This window comes from Colletotrichum higginsianum, chromosome 1 (genome assembly GCF_001672515.1).
Source record: "Colletotrichum higginsianum IMI 349063 chromosome 1, whole genome shotgun sequence".
In the NCBI taxonomy this organism is placed as follows: domain Eukaryota; kingdom Fungi; phylum Ascomycota; class Sordariomycetes; order Glomerellales; family Glomerellaceae; genus Colletotrichum; species Colletotrichum higginsianum.
Window position 1 is genome coordinate 2,707,148 of NC_030954.1, and position 20,192 is coordinate 2,727,339.

Genomic DNA, 20,192 nt, shown 5'->3' on the forward strand with positions numbered 1-20,192 from the left:
GTCAAGGTGGATGTGTGGGTATCCGTAGTTAGGAAATAGGGTACAGCCGGAACCCCTCCCCCCGGGGGCCCTTCGTCGGGCAGGGTCAGCCCTGCCTCTTTGATGGCGATATCATGGACCTCTCCATCCGCCCGCAACCTCACCATGGACGGCTCGTCAGCACAGGCGACACAGGCGACCAAGACCGAAGAAACGGAAACAGGGCCGCAGCAACTCTGATTCCCCAAACGTTGGCTCTCCCGTGGTTTACGGTAAAAGGGGTGCCCCTGTCGTACCTCTCAAAGAAGCCCGTCAAAGTGCTCGCATCCCGGGGCCGTCGACGTGGATGCCTCGCCTCACTTCACAAAATCACAAAATCACTGGCAGACAGGCCGGATGGTCGTGCTCGTTGCTTCATTATATTTAATACTGCGTATACAATGTGTTGTCACATCCCGGTCCGGCAAGGGAGCGGGGGGTATCATTCTCATAGAACCCAAAAAAGGGTGATGGTGGTGGTGGGGGCCGGAGGAGAGCGCGCCTGTCGTGCCGTTTCCCGTTTCTTGCTTCTCTCCCCTTAGCCACGCCGCCGCCGTTCAAGTCGCGGCTCCGTATCTTTGGCTTCAGTCGCTCGGTGGCGGGCTCCGACAGTGTAGCCGCCTCGACACAGCGGTGAAAACAGATTCTTGGTCCGCCTCTTCTTCTAGTATTCGGGCCACGTGTCGCTCGAACTGTTCTTCGGACTGCAGAAACTCTTCCTAGAGGCGCTGCTTCTCCTCCTTGCTCGTCACGCCGGTGACGTCTGCGAGGAAGTCCGAGATAGCCTCGAAATAGCCTTCCTCCAGCACGCTCGAATTGTGGTCGCCCGCAGGCAGGGGCTTCCAGATTTTTGTGGTCGCAGCAGACAGCTCATAAAGCTGGCGCATGTGACGGGGTCTAAGACAGGCGTTAGTCCCCAAGAGGTAGCAACTGAGACACGAATAACCGTTGTAGAAAAAACCATATCAGACTCTGGTCGTAAGTTCAAATCAAGCGCCCCGAAGGGCTCATATTTTGTGGGTGGTGACTTAAGATCATCATATGGGTGATGGGAGGACAGGGAGAGAGAGAAGAAGCGCTGCACTTACGGTACGATCTCGTCCTGCAAACCCGAGAGAAATAGGATTGGCACGGACGTGATGCTAGGTATGTGCGATTCGCTCGGCCACACCTGGTGACACAGGAGTGTGAAGTACTTGGCCGGCGGTAGAATGGACGGAATCAGCTTGCGCATGGAGAGGAAGGTGTTCTCCAAGACCAGGCCGGCAATGTCCCCATCTTTTTGGTTCTTGGCAACCAGCCTGATGCCAACGGCGCCGCCCAGACTTTGTCCGTAGACAATCAGCTTATGGTTGCTCGTCTCTGCGCGAGACCGGAGGTAGTCGAGGGCGGTTTGCGCGTCAAGGTGGAGGCCGGCTTCGTCGGCCTCTCCGGTGGATAAGCCGTAGCCGCGATATTCAAGCATGAAGACGTTGCAGCCGATAAAGTTGATGAGCATGCGGGCGATTGGCAAACGGTGGCCAATGTTGCCGGCATTGCCATGGAGCATCAGGATGGTAACATTCGAGTTGTTCCCGCCGCGCGGGCCCCGGATGTAGAATGCCGACAGCTTCTCGCCATCATTTGTGGGTATGACGAGCTCCTCGAAATCCTTGATACCGTACTGAGAGGGTCTAGGGACGTCGGTTCGAGAGTTTGGGGGCATGTGCGAAGGGTAAATCAGAGCCCTGCGGTGGCGCACAGTCGAGTTAGCCTTGTGTGTGGAGGGGGGGGAGAGGTGCGTCACATGGACTTGTGGCACAACCTACTTTTGCTTGAAATAGAGCAGGGTGGTCAAGACAGCCGCGATACCCTAGGTAGAAGACGAGTTGTTAGCCCGGGGCACTAAGGAAGGCGGCTGAGCCATGACCTCGGGCGAGGGACCAGGAGGAGGGGTAGCAGACAGGAAGATTGAAGTATCGGTGTGAGAAGATGGGCAGTCCGTAGGACGAGGAGGCGGGAATGGCCATACCGTCGAGGCTATGGCTGGTAGCCGCATGTATGCACCAACAGTACTGAGCATAGAGGCCGACTGCTCGAGGTAACTGTTGGAGGACGGTGATGGAGAATTGGGAGCAGACATGGCGAGAGGAGAAGAAGTAGTTCTCTAGGCCGGGGCAGGAGGGAAAAGGCGGAGGAACGATTATATTTCGTTACGGTTGCTGGACCGGTCGGTAAGCCCTTGAGGGGAGGAATGGGGACGTGTTTGATGGGGAAGGCAAGGCCCGAAGCGAGGAAAGCGGTGCAGAATCCAGGAGAGAGCGGAGCCTCCACGTTCGCGGAGGCGGTGGGGGGTTAGCGAGGCCGATGCTAGCTGTGTGCAGGTACCCTGGAGCGCAGATTGTGTAGGGGCGGGTACCGCAGCGATGTTAGGTTTGGGCGAGTGTCGGCGTGAGGCGACAATGGACCTTGACCTGGGGGGGACCTGGTAGTCGCACACCTGACCGGCGCCGATTCTGGACAAAGACTGAAGCGGCGAGCAGATCGAACAGAAAAGGGTGAAGGAACAAAGAGGGTCGTGGGCAAAGCGGAGCTTTCTGTTGGGAACCCTGGACGCTGGACGTTGGCTGATGGCAACCAACCCGAGGAATCGGGAACGATGTGACCATCTAGTTATGGCTTGAGTGAGCCAAGCCCAGTATTGACAGGACGCCTCTTGGCAAGGTGCCGTGTTTCGGTTTGCGATCAGTCGTGAAAGCGAGGATTGTACGGATAGGGGGAGCAACAAAGGAAGACGATGGACGACGGTGCTGCGGTTTGTCTTTAGCAAGGCCGCATGATGCAGGTCAGGAGGCAACGGTGCTGAGACGGGACCTAGCAGCCGTGCCGCCAGGGATGGATGGCCGATGGCAGTCTACAATGGGTGGTCGCGGCGGCGTCGTTGTAAGGGGACGCCAGGACGTTGTGGCGAGATTCCCGAGGCTTGTCGATGCTGCGGGTGACCTGATTTTGCGGTTGCCGGCAGGGCTGCTTCGGAGGTGCAGGGCATAAGGGTGGAAGATGAAGAGATACGCAGCCGATGCGATCGATGTCAACGATTGTGGATGATCAAAGCGGACAAACGACACAAAATGAAGTGAAGCAGTAGATATAGTTGCCTCCCTTCCTTCCAACAGCACCAACAGTAGAGAGATCTTACAAAATATTCTTTTTTTATAACTATTCCTAAAGCAAACTTATTTTAATTTTTGATAACGATGTTGCGTGGCTGGCAGCAAAGCATGAAGGGAAAGAACACTGTCAAAACTCACAACGCCGAAGGGGGGATGAATGGATGGATGGCATTGGTCCATCGCAACGCGGACAGACGCGTGGGTAATTGAGTGTGGTTTCATTACGCCTGTTTATAAAACGCGACCAGCATGAAGAAATAAACAACCCTTTATTTGTAATCTGCATCATCCATAGGTACGATGGTGAGAATGCCAGGGGCGCTTCGTGGATGAGCATCTGCGTTGGGAAAGCGATGCTCGCAGGACCTGCCTACATTCAAGCATTCGAAGCAACCATCCACCATATTCAATGCCACTGAGCCAGCCATACGATGCGTGTGCATATGTCTGATGGGGGAAAGCACAGGCGGGGGAAGCCGCTGAAGAAGGATAAAGACAATGGGGAAATTGCCGAAGCCTCGCGTCTGGGTTGAAAGATGCGGACGATTGAGTATCCGTACAACCCAGGCAGGTTCCCATTTGGGGGCAGCACGTCTACGAGATCTACTACAACTGCAGCCGAGAGTTTTCGACGTTTTGTGGTTGAAGCCATCTCCAATGCCTAACACCTAGATACCTACTCTGTACAAGACCTACGGTAAACATAGATGGGAGAAATGGCCAATAACGTGGCGGGCTTCGGAGGCCAACCGACAACCAAAGCAGCCTGGAATCTTGAAAATGTGGATACACGTCAGGGGTTCTTTGAGGACTGCCGTGTGAATCAATCCCAATCCCTCATTCCCCAAGAAGACCGAGCCCCACTCTCAGGAGTTGGCTCGTCTCGCCAAAATTGTACCCGTGCCACGCTTTCCTGAGATGAGGTAGCTTCCCTAAGCAGGTTGAACAAGTCGGACAGGTTTCAAAACTACCACTCATCTCACGCCACACACACCCCAGAACCAACTTGTCACACTCCTTTTTTCCCTTCCCTTGTCTCTCCACTTGGTGTAGCAGTGTCGTCGTCACTTTGCATTGACACTTGTCTAGCCGCTCACACGCAACACCTGCCGCCATGCACCCCGTCACCGCACCCCGTCTGCTCTCCCGAGCTTCGACTTCGTCTTCATCTATCCGTTCTAATGTCTTGACCTGCTCGCGATCTTCCTTCCGTCTCCAGCAGCAATACCCGGCGCGTCGCTTTTACTCCTCCGAGCCCCCCAAGAAGCCCTCGGGCATCAAGTTCTGGCCTTTCCTCGTGGTCATCGGCGCCGGAAGCTTAGCTTACAAGGTCCTTATTGACCAGAGAGCAGGTGAGAGCTACCATCACAATACCTCTACCTCCCTTTTCTACTCCAAACAGATGTGCTGGCCGTTCCGGCACTCCCTATCCTCCCTGAAGCCTCATGGGCCCTCGATCTCTCAATGAACCTTGACTAACACATGCGTCACCATAGAAATGGCCACCCTCCCCGCCCCGTCCCGCAATGCCGCCCTCCCCTCCCCCCAAAAGTCGACTCCGACCTTCTCCGCCTCCGACGTGACCGTTCTCTTCGTTCTCGGCGGCCCTGGCGCCGGCAAGGGCACTCAGTGCGCCAGGCTCGTCTCCGACTATGGCTTCACCCACCTCTCCGCCGGCGACCTCCTCCGCGCCGAGCAAGACCGTCCCGGCTCCCAGTTCGGTCAGCTCATCAAAGACTACATCAAGGACGGCCTCATCGTGCCAATGGAAGTGACCGTCCAGCTTCTCGAAAACGCCATGACCGAGACCATCAAGAAGCAAGGTAACAAGCGCTTTCTCATCGATGGCTTCCCCCGTAAGATGGACCAGGCCATCAAGTTTGAGGAGACGGTCTGCCCGGCCAAGCTGGTGCTCTTCTACGACTGTCCCGAGGACGTCATGGAGAGCCGTCTGCTCGAGCGCGGCAAGACGAGCGGACGCGCCGACGACAATGCCGAAAGCATCTGCAAGCGCTTCCGCACCTTTGTCGAGACGAGCATGCCCGTGGTGGACTACTACGAAAAGCAGGGCCGTGTCGTGAAGCTCGATGCTACCCCCACGCCGCAGGACGTCTACGCCAAGACACGAACCGAGCTCAGCAAGCGTCTGGGCCTGTAAATAATGTACTTGGTGATTGCTGCGTATGCACCGATGTCCACTGTCATATAGAAAGAACCCTGCCCGCTCAAGGGGATATCGAGCAGCCGATATTGTGCTGTCTTGGAAATAGCCTCCTTTTCACCTCGGCGGATAACAGGAAAGAAGCGCAGAATACATCTACAGGTTAGAGAAGAAGAAAAAAGCAAACTCGAGCTAGAGTGCGAAAACGAGGCAGGGTATAAGAGTGTGCGTGGTTGGTTGTGACTTCAGACTTGATTTTGAGACATTCAATAACAGATGCACTGCTATCAAGATGACATCTGACACCCTACACCGTCACCTCATCCGCCCCCCCCCCACAAGTGACATTCATTGCAGTGACCGTCTTTTGAGACCCCAAGGTACCCAAAATAAGACAAAATACATTCGATCCTGTTCAAGGTACCCGCAAGGGGCTCGATGGCGTCGTCTTGGCCTTGTCTGAGCTTCGAGCTGGCGCTGAACCTTGACTTGGCGCCATACACTGTCCGAATGAGGACTGAAATGGCATGCTGTTCTTTTTAACGGCAACACTTTTGGCCCCAACAGCATCATCTCCTGGATGCCCGCAGGGTAATCTCATGCGCGCTTAGCCTGCTACCAGAGCAAAGGGAGGACGTCGGCAGGAGGCCGGACCCCAACGCAAAGAGCAGCTTGCAAGCAAAAGCAAGAAAGACCAAGAGCAAGAGCAATGGTGAAGGATCTCCTGCAAAGGCAAGGCACAAGCGGAAGCGGGATGGAATGGCGAAATCAGGAACAGCCCCCCCTCCCGATCTATTCTGGTTCGAGATTCATCTGCTGATATGCACTGCAAAAGCCCGCCGCCCACCTTCATCCATCCCATCCCATCCCCCTGAGCGACAACGCCAACTTTAGACGCGCGCTTTGTAGGCCGTTGCGCCGCGTCGCTGAAGACTTGCTTCGTCCTGCGCAAATTGGCGATGCATCGTGGATGGGGGGGCTGTCATGCAGCCCGCTAATCAGCGTACTGTAAACGATGTGGCGGGCAAGGTCGAGGCCCCCAACACAGCGGCAGCAGCAGGCGTTCCATTCCTCTGGGACAGTCGTCGTCATCTGCATTGATTCGCAGCAGTGACAGCGGCAGCGGCAGCGTCCACGACGGACAGGAGCGGAGACGGGAGCTTTCGACCCCAGAATAGAAGCAGAGGATCCTCCTTCGTCTTCCTCCTCCTTCTCCTCTTCACTTGCACCCCTGGCTCCTGACTCCCGTCTGGCAAGTAAGGGGGTTTCTCCCGTGAAACCGCGGCAGGACGGGAACGGGTAGGACGAAGGACAGGCCATCTCCATCGGCCCTACCATCCCGAGATGATGAACGCCATCGGGTTGGTCACATAGCCTCCATCATGACGACATCGCCGTCCATACGAAGCCAGACGAGGTCTCGCTGCGATGCAGAGTGGGTGTACGTACGGACGTGAAGCCGATCGTAAGGCGAGGAATGCTGTAAGCAAGTCCAAGTGCCTGCGTTGGGGTCACGGCAGCAGCCAAAGCAGCCAGATTTTGATCGCTAAAGCACAGTTTGCGTCCACCGTCCTAGCTATGCATCGCTCCCCATCCCATTTCCACCTTCCACCTGGCCTCGCCTTGTGAAGAAGCAAGCCAAGAGGTGCATCGCCGCGCGAATTGGGAGTTGCGTCAATGCGAGCAATGGGTCCCTCCGTACGGTCCCTATCACCTTTCGTCCGTCCGTCAACTAGCCCAAAGACTGGAGTGAGGCGGACAGATACGATCACGCCCACCGTTGCCGCTCTGTCGTGAACGATTGGCTGACAAGAGTAGGGGCTTCCAGATGTGAGCCAATCATACTGAGGTATCAGCCAGATTTTGGGTTCATTGGGCCAAATGGTGCGAATGACCTGTGGTTCCCCTGGGATACCGCCTGTTAACAAAAAAGGAAAACAGCAAGGGGTGTGAGCTTAGAATCAGCATGTCAAGCTGCCCAACCCAACTGCATATGTCCATTTTCTGGGTCCCCACGCGGAACAAAACAGAGTGGAAGCGGGACGAGAAGGGAGAGGGAGAAAAAAAAAAAAAAAGCCTAGAGAGAAGAGAAAAAAAGGAAGGAAAAAATAGACTGCGAAAAGTTTCGGCCGGTTCCACTTTGTTTGCATAGAATTTGTAGTGCAGCAACTCTCCTTCACCCCATACCATCACCACTATCTATCTATTTACTCACTCAGCTTTTTAATTTTTCCCGCGTTTCCTGTCGTTGCTGCACGAATAGACCTCTGCACCCAGCAGCTCGGCACGCGCAGAAGCTCTACGGTTCGGACGATATAACAGCGCCTGAGCAATCTCATCATTGCATCCAATAGTTCTCAGCACGACCGACCCGTCAGTCTCTTGGGTAATTCTGCACCAAGAAAAGCCTTTCGGCGCCATCGACACGCCGTCTCGTTTCTTCACTTGTGTGTCAGCAACACACGCATCGCTCAAATTAAGACTCAGCCCGGCTCAAAACGTCTGTCTCTCTGCCCGAAAACCGACAGGAGATCCAGGAATTCCCAGTCTTATTAGTCGCTCCTCGCTGCTCTACTGCAACATACCGCACGCAGTCACTCTAAGACCCCGTCACATCTCTCTCCCGTCTAGGACAATCATTGTGCCGCGTTCCTGCCGCGCCGTCGCCCTCAGTACCACCTAGCTTGCCTCTTTCCCACAAACCTGAAGCGCGAAGCACGACCTCTCTCACCCCTCCATTCCCATCCCTCCTCTTCAACCCCCCCCTGCAAGAGGCGCCCCCCCTTCAGACCCCTCCAAATAAGGGATTGTTCCAACTTTCGAGATCGACAGCACAGCTACGTTCTTGAGACGCGAAACAACAACACGGGGAGAAGCCCCTGGCACCTTGACCTCGAAGCTGAACGACGCTGGATTCCTTCTTTCGTGCTCCCCTCCATCGTCTCGTCTCGCCATATTCTTCCCGACCCCCTTCCCCTTGTCGCTTGGGTTGCTTTTCCCGCCGCCAAAGCGCGACACCTCCCTCTTCCTTACCTACCTTATCTCACACAACTCACTCACTGTCACTCTCACACCACCTCCGGGCTGTGTCTTTCAAAAACCCGCTAGTTTCTCGCACTGCCGCTACGGACTGCCAACGCCTCAACTCGGCCTTTTCAGAGCTCCCCAAAGCTTTTCTTCCCTCTGTCCCTCTGCTGGTACAAGGCACGTCCCGGCTTGCATAGCAGCCCTCGTCTCGACGATCCCCTAAGCCCATCAGTCCAGCCCAGTCAGAAGACGCTCTGAGTCTGCGTTCTGCAAATCCGCATACCTGCATATACACCAACGGCAGAAGAGAGACACGCTCACCCTCTTCGCCTCTCATTATCGCTGTCGCCGCTGCCCTCACTTCTGCTTCCGTTAAATACCGCGACCCAGTCAAATCCCGCTCTCTGCCCAACGTCCGCGCCCAATAGGATCCCATAGCAAGGACAACACATCATCATACAGCGCCGCTCTCTTCACCATGGTGTCCTTCTCGTGTGAGGTAAGCCACCGTCGCCCTCTCTTTCACTTCCTCTCTCTCCCTCTCTCTTGTCTGCCGCATTCATTCTCCCCTCCCCCTCCCCTCCCCTCCCCACCTCCCGATACCCAGGGTCCCCCTTTCCTTCTTCTCCATACCTCGCCCCCGTCTGCAGCCCCGAAGATCCCCATGTCGTCTTATTTCAACCCCAGAGGCCTGACATCACATCCTCACACCACACACCACACGCCTACCGCATTGCAAGACATCACGGACACACCCACACACACCCCTTCAACAACAGAAGCAAACCACACCCCTAACCCCCTCCCACCTCCCCTTGGATGCCGACTTTAATAGCCAGTGTCTTGTCCCGTCCCTCCCTCGCTCCCAGACCATGCCACACACCCCTCTTCAAACACGCAGAATCCAATAGTCTCTCTTGTCCGATTCCTGCGCAACATAACTGACCTGTCTCCCTCTGCCACAGTCGTGTGGTGATGTCTTGACCAAGAAGAAGCTCGATCCCCACAGAAACCGTTGTCGAGGCGCCACCTTTACCTGCATCGACTGTATGGTATACTTCCCCGGCACTGAATATCGCTCCCATACCGTAAGTCGTACCGCGCCGTCTCTTCTGAACAGCTAGCCACGATGGCTATGACGTCCATGCTGGTCGTTCTCCGAACTCGTCCTGTACTAACTAGCCAACAGAGCTGCATGAGCGAGGCCCAAAAGTACCAAGGTGCTCTCTACAAGGAAAAGAACAACAACAACAACAACAAGAAGAACAAGACACACAACAACCAGTCTCAGCCCGCCCCCGTTCACGAATACGAAGCTATGGCCCAGCACGCCTACGTCGAGGAGGTCCCCGACGCCGAGTTCGAATCCTTCCCCTACGAGGCCAGCGACAACGGCAACTCGCCCGTCGAGCTGCTCCCGGAGGCCCCGACACCCCCCTCCGCAAACGAGGGCAACGTCAACGTCTTCGACTTTCTTGACCCGTCCGCAACGCCCAATGCCTCTACCCTGGGGGCGAAGGATGTGACCGAGGAAACACAGCTTGTACGCTACGAATATGAGGCCGAAGCCTACCTGGACGACGATGGCGCCATGATGAACGAGGACCGCCGCGCCCTTGTGCAATACGGCACTGGGCCGATCCCCACCACGGGCTACGAAACCCCTGCCCCGAAACACGAGCGGAGAAGGAAGGACGGCAGCGAGAAGAAGGACAAGAAACGCAAGCGCCTACACGTCGATACCGACCAAATGATGGTTGACGCCCCTCCCACCCTGGCTCATTCGGGCCTGACGGGCGGCCTGAACCGTATGATGCGCCCTGCGGTCTTCCCCCCCTCGCCCGACTACTCCGGAGGCGACGTCGCCGACCCCGGCCTTACCAGCCCGCTCAGGAAGACAAAGAGCTCCAAGCACAAAAAGGAGGGAGGCATTGGTAACAACCTTCTCGGTCTCCTGAGCATGAACAGTGCCAAGACCAAAACCAAGACCAAGGCCAAGAAGCGCAAAGTCTCGTCGTCCACCAAGAAGCACTCCCACCACCGGTCCGACGGCGAAAAGGCCCCTAAGCTGATCGAGTACCGCCCGGGCTCCCGCGACAGCAAGAAGGACGAGGATGGCGACGACGAGGGACAGATGGTCGTCTACCGCCCCCGCGCCGACCTCTTCCTGTCATTTATCAACAAGGGTCCCGAGAGCGAGCGCGGCTGCAGTATGAACAAGGCCCTCAAACGCTTCCACCGTGAGCGCTCCTCGTCCGAAGATACCCTTGGCAAGCTCTCTGAGGAGAAAGAGCTCTGGCGGTCGCTGCGCTTGAGGCGCAATGAACGTGGCGAGATTGTCCTCTTCGCGGAATGAGAGCCGTTGCGTACGCAAATCCGCCGTGATTTCAGGATGCGACGAGGCGACAAGGCGGTCATTGTCCAGGGCGGACAGGTCAATGGGGTGTTTAAACCCATAAAGGACACGGAGTTTGAGCGTTTCTGCTAAGGTTTTTTTCCCCCTCTTCCTCTTCTTTTCATATTCCCACGCCGATGCTTGAAACGCACTTTGGCACATGATACCTACACGATGGACAATGGTCATCGTAAGCCCGGAGGGAAACGGGCTAGGGAAGATTGGGTGGGGCTTGACCGTGAAGGTCTGATCTACTTGGGGCAGAGACGTATTACTTCTTTCTATACTGGTTCTCACATTTTTGATGCCAATCTCATCGGTCCATCCACAACCACACGCTCCTAGCTGGTCTTTGATGGACGTGAGCATGGAACGATGAGACGGTGCCGTCTTTCTTTCGATCTTGTCTGTATTGAGTAGGAGTGTTCAACCGATATCTCTGTTCGCGCTGCATTTTCTACTGGAACTCGGACGGGGAGTTAGAGGTAATTAAAGGAGAAATAGAGAGAGAAAGAGATGAGAGGAAGTTTGCGACTTTGGCTTCATGGTACATATATCCTGTCAATTTTCCTCCCCTGGCCTTGTACAAATCCCATGCGCGAATGCCTCTGAACTGTTTAGGGGGGAACTAAAGAAAGGGGAAACCTCCCAAGCTTGCGTTGTCCATCCGTTGATAGAAACTCCTTCGATGTACAAATGCCACCACCCCCCCACTCTTCCGAACTTCACTGGAGACGAATGATCATACAAGACGCGGAATGATGGTACAGTCTTCGTAGCGCCGATGCAACAGCATGTTAATTGGGCTAAACAGAAAGAACGCTTTTGCGAAACAGCCCTGCCCCCCCCGCCCTTCCTATCCTCCAACCGAGACACGTCACGCAGCCCGCAGCGGCAGGATATGCTGCACCATCGCCTCCCTCCTGCAGAGCGGGCACTCGGGCTTCTCACGCACCCAGTCGCCGATGCAGGCCCAGCAAAAGACGTGGCCGCACTGCGTCGCCGACGGGTCCTTGAGCTCCTCTAGGCACAGCGTGCACTTGCGCTGTGCGGCGCCGGCGATGTAGGCCATGACGGCGTCGTCGGAGAGGTCGAACCGCGCGCCGGCGGCGTCGGGAATGGCGGGGGTGTGCGTCATGGCGGCGACGTCAAGCTTGGCGCCGGGGGCTGTCGTCGTCGTCGTCGCGGCCGCGTCGGACAGTAGAACGGCAGTGTTGGCGGCGTAGGCGTTCGCGTCGAGGGACACGTTGACGGCGTGGGGTCCCGCGGCGCGCTCTCGGGCGGCGGTATTGGAGGCGCGGGTGGTGGAGAGCTCGGAGATGGTGGAGCGGACGTGCAGGTAGGACTGGACGGCGAGTTGGGCGACGAGGAGGACGCCGAGGACCTCGTAGCCGGCGCGGTCGGGGGAGTCCGGGACGCGACGGGTGAAGACGTAGCGCAGGCCGAGGAGGCGCTTGGCGAGCTCATAGTAAGTGCCCGTGAAATAGAAGACTGCGAGTGTGGCGGCGTGGAGGGGCGCGGCGGAGGTGATGGAGGGGAGGTTGGCGAGGAGGTATGCAGCGACGGTGGCGCGGGCGGACGGCCTGGAGTCTGGGCTTTTTGCGGCGGCGGCAGAGGAGGAGTTTGATGATGAGGAGAGCGCAATTCGTTCGAGGGAGGAGCGCAGACGGGCGCGGACGGAGGGGAGAAGGCGAGCAAGGAGGTGGGGGAGGAGGACGGAGGAGGCGATGTAGGCGGCGCGGCGGGGCAGGGTCGGGAGGGCGCCGGCCGGGTCGCGGGATTCGGGATCGGAGCCGACGTGGAGCTGGACAAGGTCGCAGTACTCCTCGCCGAGGGTGCGGTTGCCGGGCAAGGTTGTGAGGCCGAGGTAGAGGGTGTCGGCGAGGAGGGTGTGGAGGGACGTTGAGGCGTGGGCGGAGCGGGCGCCGAGGAGGAGGCGGTGGAGGGAGGTTAGGGTGTTGGAGAGGTGGCCCTTGTAGTAGGCGTCCTTCTGGTGGGCGCGGATGATGTCCGGGGCGGAGGCGTAGGGGTACGGCGAGGAGGGAAGGGTCGGGTGTCGTGATGGTGATGGTGACGATGATTCCGATGTCATTTTGGAGGGTTGCACGTGCGCATTGCGCGCGATTGGCCGTGCTTTCTTTGAGGGTTTAGAGTTCGTGCTCGATTGAGGGTCTGCGTATGGGGCAGTTCGTGGGGAAACGGGAGGTCTGGTTTATGTGGGTTTCGTTTGTCGGGGATTGTCGTCGAGTCGTGGTATCGTGAGTGGGAGAGAGAGGTTAAGAAGTTGCGATGCTGGGTGTTGGTGGTTGAAGGTTTGGACTTTGAGCCGAGGCGCTTTGGCTGGCGCCAAGTGCCGGGGCAGCTTGGGGGGGAGCTCGGCCGGCAAACGTCAGCGCTCATCCCGCCAGCGTGTGTGGCTGGCCCGGCGCCGAAGTGCCGGGATTCGATGGCGGGGGGTACTGGCAGGGGTTGCCACGATGGAGTGCGCTTCGACAAGGTGCACAGTCGCCAGACAGAAGTAGAACACGCCGTTCTGGGGTCGGAACGATCGCCATGGTGTCTTTATTTCTACTTGAAATTGTGAGTTATTTCGGTTGCACGTGTTGGGCCTGAATCGCAGGGGGACTAACAGGCCCAAGTGAGCCTCTCTTGGTGCTTAGGTAGATAAGCGATGTTAAAGATCGCTGCATACTCATGTGGGGGTGCTAACACACGATAGCGCACGAGGGGTTGCAAACACTTGCTGGGTTTTCCCTCAAATCTCAACCTCGAACCTGTCCGAGACTTCTCCGAGTTGACAGTGACGACGTCTCAGATCACTGGGAGACAACATTGAGAACCAGATCTGCCAACGGCCGAGTACTTCAACCCCAGGGGAAACTTTTGAACTCGTCCGAATTTCTGGATGAGTCATCTGTTCATCCCAACCACCAAAATCTTATCTCGACTACACGCGAGGGGCATCCAGATCCGCTTTGCGAATCTCACTGTGAGTCGCGACTAAAAGTCCCTCGTCGGTTGGCTTTCGCACAAGACCAGTCTAACTCAACGCCGGGAGCCAGACAACTCATCTCGCAACATGGGACATCTCATTACGGTGGCGACTTGTTCGCTGAATCAGTGGGCCTTGGACGTGAGTCTCCGCAGGTCTTGGGCGCTGTAACGTACGAGAGACACATACTTACCAAGGCTTGGCTTAGTGGGAAGGCAATGCTGCCCGCATCGTTGAGAGTATTCAAAAGGCAAAAGCTGCTGGTGCACGATTGCGTGTCGGGCCGGTGAGTTTCTGGTCTTCGCCTGTATCGGGGTTGTGGCCATGCCAATTGAGAAGTTGCATAGTCACGGCCCTATCGACTCAGAGACAAGTCCTCGTCCAGTGCTTAGCACCACTGACACTCAACATAGGAGCTGGAAATCTGCGGCTATGGGTGTCTTGACCACCTTCTCGAGCAGGACCTCTACCTGCACTGCTTCGAGATGCTGCGCCGCATCCTGCTCGACGAGACCTGCTACGGCATCCTCCTCGACATCGGCATGCCGGTGCAGCACCGTAACCAGCGCTTCAACTGCCGCGTCCTGTGTTTGGACGGCAAGATCCTCATGATCCGTCCCAAGATGTGGCTGGCCAACGACGGCAACTACCGCGAGATGCGCCATTTCACCCCTTGGATGCACCCGCGCCAGACCGAGCAGTACCATCTGCCCCGCATCCTGCAGGACATCCAGGGCGCGACGCACGTCGTCTTTGGCGACGCTGTCGTGTCGACCCCAGACACGTGCTTCGGCGCCGAGACTTGCGTAGGTTACTGAGGGCCATAGTGGCCATATTCCTTGGCCTCTTTTGCTGATCCTCGAAACAGGAGGAGCTCTTCACCCCGAACGCCCCGCACATCGCCATGAGCCTCGACGGTGTCGAGATCATCACCAACTCGAGCGGCTCGCACTTCACCCTGCAGAAGCTCGACACCCGTCTGAAGCTCATCATGGAGGCCACCCGCAAGTGCGGAGGCATCTACCTCTATGCCAACCAGCAGGGCTGCGACGGCGACAGGCTCTACTACGACGGCTCCGCCATGATCCTCGTCAACGGCGACGTCGTCGCCCAGGGCTCGCAGTTCAGTCTCAACGACGTCGAGGTCATCACCGCCACCGTCGACCTCGAGGAGGTCAGGGCCTACCGCTCCGCCATCTCTCGCGGTCTCCAGGCCGCGCGTTCCGACGCCAAGTACGAGAGGATCCAGACCTCCTTCGAGCTCAGCTCCGAGGACGAGGATGCCGACATCATGATCACACCCTCGCCCCCTATCAAGCCCAAGTTCTACTCTGTCGAGGAAGAGATTGCGCTGTGTGCCGGCTGCTACTTGTGGGATGTAGGTGATATGACCCGGCTCGATTATCATTCATCACTGACTCTTGTCTTCCCGCTAGTACCTCCGAAGGTCCGGTACAGCAGGCTACCTAGTGCCCCTGAGCGGAGGAATTGACTCATGCGCCACAGCGAGTATGTACCCGTCGACATGACTGACTCCTCCCTCCAGCCCGAAATGTCACTAACCCACACACTTTAACAAAAGCAATCGTGTTCTCGATGTGTCGCATCGTCATAAAGGCTGTCGAGGAGGGCAACCTCCAGGTAATCGAGGACGTGAAGCGGCTCGCAAAGTACGACGGCGAGGGCGTCCTACCCAAGACGCCGCAGGCTCTCTGCAACCAGATCTTCTCAACCATCTACATGGGTATGAAGACGCAGAGCTCGGCCGAGACGCGGCAGCGCGCGCGGGACCTCGCCGAGGCCATCGGCAGCTACCACATCAACCTCGACATCGATGACGTCTACAACGCGCAAAAGAGCCTCGCCGTCAGCGCCCTCAACTTCGAGCCCCGGTTCAAGGTCGAGGGCGGCACCCAGCAGGAAAACCTGACGCTGCAGTGCATCCAGGCGCGCATTCGCATGGTCACGGCGTACGAATTCGGCCAGCTGCTGCCCACCGCCCGCGGCAGACCTGGTGGCGGCGGTCTGCTTGTGTTGGGTAGTGCCAACGTCGGAGAGGTGAGTTGGCCGTGTTGTCAAGTTACCGTGCCGTTACTGACTTGAGTAGTCTCTGCGAGGATACTTTACCAAGTGAGTGGTCCATGGTCTATGAATTTCTTGAGAAGGCAAAACAGCTGACATGGTCGTAGATATGATTGCTCCAGTAAGTCAGGAACCCGGACGCGACCTACCGACCGAGGACCCCGGCATTGGCTGTACCGGCCTCGTATTCAATGAGACTAGAGCTACGCTAGGATGATAGCTCCTTGCCATTGGGGACAGTGGTAAGCTAACATGCCCTAGGTGCCGACATCAACCCCATCGGCTCGATCGACAAGGCCGACCTCAAGCGCTTCATCGCCTGGGCCGAGAAGGACTTTAACATCCCTTGCCTGCACGACTTCCTAACGGCGGTCCCGACCGCAGAGCTTGTACGTTGCCATTCATTTACACGCAACGGCTGTGACTTGAGAAATACGTCTGCGGCCTCACAGGGAGTGACCCGCTAACGCAACCGCGAACAGGAACCCATCTCGGAGACCTACGTCCAGAGCGACGAGGTCGACATGGGCATGACCTACCAGGAACTCACCATTATGGGCCGCCTCCGCAAGGTCAACAAGCTCGGCCCGTACGGCATGTTCCAGCGCCTTGTGCACGACTGGAGCATCGACCGCAAGCGCGGGCCCGAAGACGACGCCCCGGCATACGAGCCCAGCCAGACGGCGGACAAGGTCAAGAAGTTCTTCCATTTCTACGCCATCAACAGTGAGCACCCCCTCTGTGTTAAGGCTAATGCGAGATGAAATGCTGCAGAGATCTAACCAGCGGACAGGACACAAGATGACGACGCTCACGCCGGCTCTTCACTGCAACGATTACTGTAAAATCCCCTTTTTGAACCCCCCCCCCTTACTCCGTGTCCCGGCTGATTGTGCGAAAAGCACCCGACGACAACAGATTTGACCTGCGCCCGTTCCTATACCCCCCATTCTGGAAGAGCTGGAGCTTCAAGAAGATCGACGCCGAGCTCGAGAGGATCGAGAAGCGGAGAGCCAAGACCAAGGCGTAGAATCGTACATAGGTTGCAAAGGTCCCAGCCGGGATAATAAAACCCCGGCCTGGCGTGCAGTTTTTTTTGGTGCGGGATTCAACAATAGAAGTCTCGAAAGAAGTTCTGGAGGCAAGACAAAATCGCATAACATCGTCGGTGTTTCAATTCTACATCCCCCCCCCCATTGGTTGTGCACAGGGAATTCCAGACGACCCGGAAAGCGAGGCTCTGATTCGTCGTTGTAGAGTTTTCGTCGACGGGGCCCTGTCCCGGTCGACGGACCTTGTATCCCACGTGCCCGTGGCCCCCGCGCCCCCGGTTTTTCCTGCCGCGACCCGCCCCGATCCGAGCCGCATCCGCCCACGTTCAATCTCCCCACAGCTCCATCACTATCGGCGTCAACCGTACCGCCGCCGTTTCAAGATTACCGAGGCTCAGCGGCTTCGTTGGCGGTGGGTGATGCGTTCGGCGGCGCGCCTTCCCGGATCTTCTCATCGTTCCTCAACTACCGCCGCGGCTTGAGGGGAGTAGCCAAAATATCAAGATGGTTGGTGGGCGATTTTTTGCACAGTGCCCGGGTACGTTTGGACGTATTGTTCTCGTCACTTCCATTAGCCACTCTAGCACCACATCTTTTGGACCCCGGTCGGGGATTTCAGGTACTGAAAAGAAGAGTGTTTTGGTGGAAAAGCGATCTTTTCAGACATGAGAGATTGAACAGTGCTCCCATGATATCACATGTCCATTGTGGCTGCGGTGGCTGTGAGCCACATACCTATCCTGCTGCAGCGACAGCACCAGCTCATCCAATGTCAGCAATAGCTTACCAACACGCAACAATGCAGTCCGTTCCCGCTAAGTTTACCCATTCAAGCTGGCTCCCATAATAGTCCTTACGCACATTATGACCAGCGTGTCACAAGCTGCCGTATCCTAGAAATCGGACACAGGGTCTGGACCCGAGCCAAGAATCCTCAAGGTCTGTAGCATACGGAAACACGAATCAAACAGGCGACGAGTTCGCTCTTTCACGCGTTCACTTGTGAGTTATCGCAAATTGGCACTCCCATCCTCGCTCTCATTCGCTTGAGATGCCTCAGAGCTCCACACACAACGCTGCAACGGCTCAAAGGGGCAACTTCCCCATGTCCTGCATATGCATGTTGGTTTCCTCGGCTGGGAACTCGGTTGCTTGGTTACCATCACACAGGCCATAAAGTGAGGGGGTTTGGTGGCGATCGACGTGTCCTGATGCATGATTGAAAAGCCCCCAGCCCCTCTCCCCCTCGCCTACCCAGAGATCGTTTACATTTACTGTTACCTATCACTTGAGCTTCAACCTCGGGGGTTGCATTGACGCTGGAACACTCGAGCAATACATCCACAGCTCGGCCAACACCACGCACTTGGTCTTTACACCTAAACAGCCATGGCTGAACCCGACCACACGGTTGTGCTTGTTCCTGAAGACGAGGTATTTTACTCGCAAGGCCCATTTGACAACAACCAACGTGACAATTAACATCGTCCTTACTGTGTAGGTCTCTGACGAAGGCGTTTCAGAACTCGAGGTTAGTCTCTTGCAAATCTCTGGAGCCCTCCAGAAAACTCCCAAAAGCGATGTTCTGCTGTGTGTTTTGTCCATGTCGTAATAATAATTGCAGAGCGTCGTTTCATCAAGCACCAGCATCCGCAGCTCCATCCTGGAGTATCGTATTGAGAATGGTAGAACCTACCACAAGTACAAGGATGGCAGTGAGTTGGACTTGATTGCCTCTACTCCCTAACGCGTTTTGACCCGAGACAGAATACATCTTCCCCAACGATGCAAGGGAAAGCGACAGACTAGGTTTGTACATTCTTTCTCTGATGGCGACCCGCTTTCAGTGGCTCTCATGGGCTTGAGCTAAAACCCCACGGGCTAGACCTGCAACATGAGATTATGACCTACACGCTCGATGGAGAACTTGGTGTGGCTCCGCCCTGCCGCGAAGATGCCAAAGTCGGGCGTGTTCTCGACGTCGGCACCGGCACCGGTGTCTGGGCCATCGAATTTGGTGACCTGCACCCTGAAGCCGATGTAGGTTGGCCTCTGTGTGACAACGCTTTTAGTTACTATCCAGCTCATGCGCCCTAGGTTCTCGGCATAGACCTCTCGCCCCCCCAGCAGGAGTTGTAAGAAGACACCTCCCGTCCGGCCCAACAGAGAGCTTCCTGAGAATTCTGACTTTGTGTTCGCTTTTAGCGTTCCTCCTAACGTCAGATTCGAGATTGACGATGTGGAGGAGGAGTGGATTGAGTCATTGCCGTTCGATTACATTCACAGCCGGTTCATGAACGCGAGTATAGCGAACTGGAAGGAATACATCAAGAACTGCTTTGAGTATTTTATTTCATCATGCCATCTCTGGTGCTCTAGGCTGACAAGAGAAACAACAGCAACCTCGCGCCTGGAGGGTACCTCGAGATGACCGAAACCCAACCCGACCCAGTCTCGGACGATGATACATTACCCAAGGACTGGGCTGTGGCCAAGTATGTTGAGGGTATCCGGGAGGCTTCGGAGAAGATAGGTCGAGTGTTCATTGACCCTCCGACACTCAAGGGCATTATGGAGGAAGTCGGCTTCGTTGACGTCGAGCTTCGACAGTACAAGTGGCCCATGAACGAATGGCCCAAGGAGGAAAGGTAGCGTGACACATCTAGTCGCCCTCGCAGTACCTGTCCCTATCATGCTAATTGACTGACAGGTACAAAACGCTCGGTCTCTGGTGCCTGGAGAACTTCAACAGCGCTCTCGAGGCCGTGTGCGTGGCACTCTTCACGCGGGTGCTTGACTGGTCCCTCAATGAGGTGAACGTCTTCCTCATCGATGTGCGTAAGGACTTGAAGAACAAGAACTACCACGCCTACTTCAATGTGTGAGTATCCATCTCTTTACCTGATCCGTGGCTTTTGCTCGGCGCTGACGTGAATGACCCAGTTACTGCCTCGTCGGCCGCAAGCCCGAGAAGAAGGAGGACACCCCAGCCCCCCCGCCTGCGCAACCGGAGTCTCCCGCCCAGTCGGAGTGAGCTCGAAGGCTAAATACGCTCCGTTCCAGCGATCTATGGACGGAGTCGTGTCAAGGCGTGGCAATGTGGTAGAGTGTGTAGTTTTCTTTCTCCCCACAACCCATTTGGTGTGAATTAAGTTGTTCGATGACCGTCCCAAACATCACCCATATAAATGCCTAGTATGCTTTAATATACCCTGTTTGGATGACAGCCACATTTTCGACTCCAAGCCTTATCAGCAAGAGAGTTGATCATATTTCCAAAGTATTAGTTGTCTTTCGCCAGCAACGTTGAGTA

The 20,192-nt window shown here is 56.3% G+C and overlaps 6 protein-coding genes across 6 annotated transcripts; 4 read left to right on the forward strand and 2 right to left on the reverse strand.

Moving 5' to 3' along the window:
- Nucleotides 1-737: 737 nt before the first annotated feature.
- Nucleotides 738-2,027, reverse strand: CH63R_00830 (Bem46 family protein; the record flags this gene model as incomplete). The annotated part of the gene is made up of 4 exons (XM_018295805.1): nucleotides 738-915; nucleotides 1,107-1,745; nucleotides 1,827-1,870; nucleotides 1,962-2,027. 4 exons carry the CDS (start codon nucleotides 2,025-2,027, stop codon nucleotides 738-740), a joined length of 927 nt encoding a protein of 308 aa, XP_018164167.1.
- Nucleotides 2,028-4,284: 2,257 nt separating this feature from the next.
- Nucleotides 4,285-5,328, forward strand: CH63R_00831 (Uridylate kinase; the record flags this gene model as incomplete). The annotated part of the gene is made up of 2 exons (XM_018295806.1): nucleotides 4,285-4,522; nucleotides 4,667-5,328. The coding sequence occupies 2 exons, from the start codon at nucleotides 4,285-4,287 to the stop codon at nucleotides 5,326-5,328; spliced, it is 900 nt and encodes a 299-aa protein (XP_018164168.1).
- Nucleotides 5,329-8,836: 3,508 nt separating this feature from the next.
- On the forward strand, nucleotides 8,837-10,714 carry CH63R_00832 (LYAR-type C2HC zinc finger; the record flags this gene model as incomplete). Its single annotated transcript, XM_018295807.1, has 3 exons — nucleotides 8,837-8,857; nucleotides 9,324-9,446; nucleotides 9,548-10,714. 3 exons carry the CDS (start codon nucleotides 8,837-8,839, stop codon nucleotides 10,712-10,714), a joined length of 1,311 nt encoding a protein of 436 aa, XP_018164169.1.
- A 916-nt stretch (nucleotides 10,715-11,630) lies between these two features.
- CH63R_00833 (Pex2/Pex12 amino terminal region) lies at nucleotides 11,631-11,891 on the reverse strand (the record flags this gene model as incomplete). The annotated part of the gene is made up of 1 exon (XM_018295808.1): nucleotides 11,631-11,891. One exon carries the CDS (start codon nucleotides 11,889-11,891, stop codon nucleotides 11,631-11,633), a length of 261 nt encoding a protein of 86 aa, XP_018164170.1.
- A 1,941-nt stretch (nucleotides 11,892-13,832) lies between these two features.
- Nucleotides 13,833-16,857, forward strand: CH63R_00834 (Carbon-nitrogen hydrolase; the record flags this gene model as incomplete). Its single annotated transcript, XM_018295809.1, has 12 exons — nucleotides 13,833-13,886; nucleotides 13,954-14,031; nucleotides 14,159-14,551; nucleotides 14,614-15,123; nucleotides 15,182-15,254; nucleotides 15,328-15,803; nucleotides 15,853-15,875; nucleotides 15,935-15,948; nucleotides 16,089-16,216; nucleotides 16,310-16,553; nucleotides 16,621-16,668; nucleotides 16,730-16,857. The coding sequence occupies 12 exons, from the start codon at nucleotides 13,833-13,835 to the stop codon at nucleotides 16,855-16,857; spliced, it is 2,169 nt and encodes a 722-aa protein (XP_018164171.1).
- A 1,411-nt stretch (nucleotides 16,858-18,268) lies between these two features.
- Nucleotides 18,269-19,913, forward strand: CH63R_00835 (TAM domain methyltransferase; the record flags this gene model as incomplete). The annotated part of the gene is made up of 9 exons (XM_018295810.1): nucleotides 18,269-18,313; nucleotides 18,381-18,410; nucleotides 18,504-18,594; nucleotides 18,647-18,688; nucleotides 18,765-18,919; nucleotides 18,990-19,222; nucleotides 19,279-19,527; nucleotides 19,590-19,760; nucleotides 19,823-19,913. The coding sequence occupies 9 exons, from the start codon at nucleotides 18,269-18,271 to the stop codon at nucleotides 19,911-19,913; spliced, it is 1,107 nt and encodes a 368-aa protein (XP_018164172.1).
- Nucleotides 19,914-20,192: the final 279 nt, after the last annotated feature.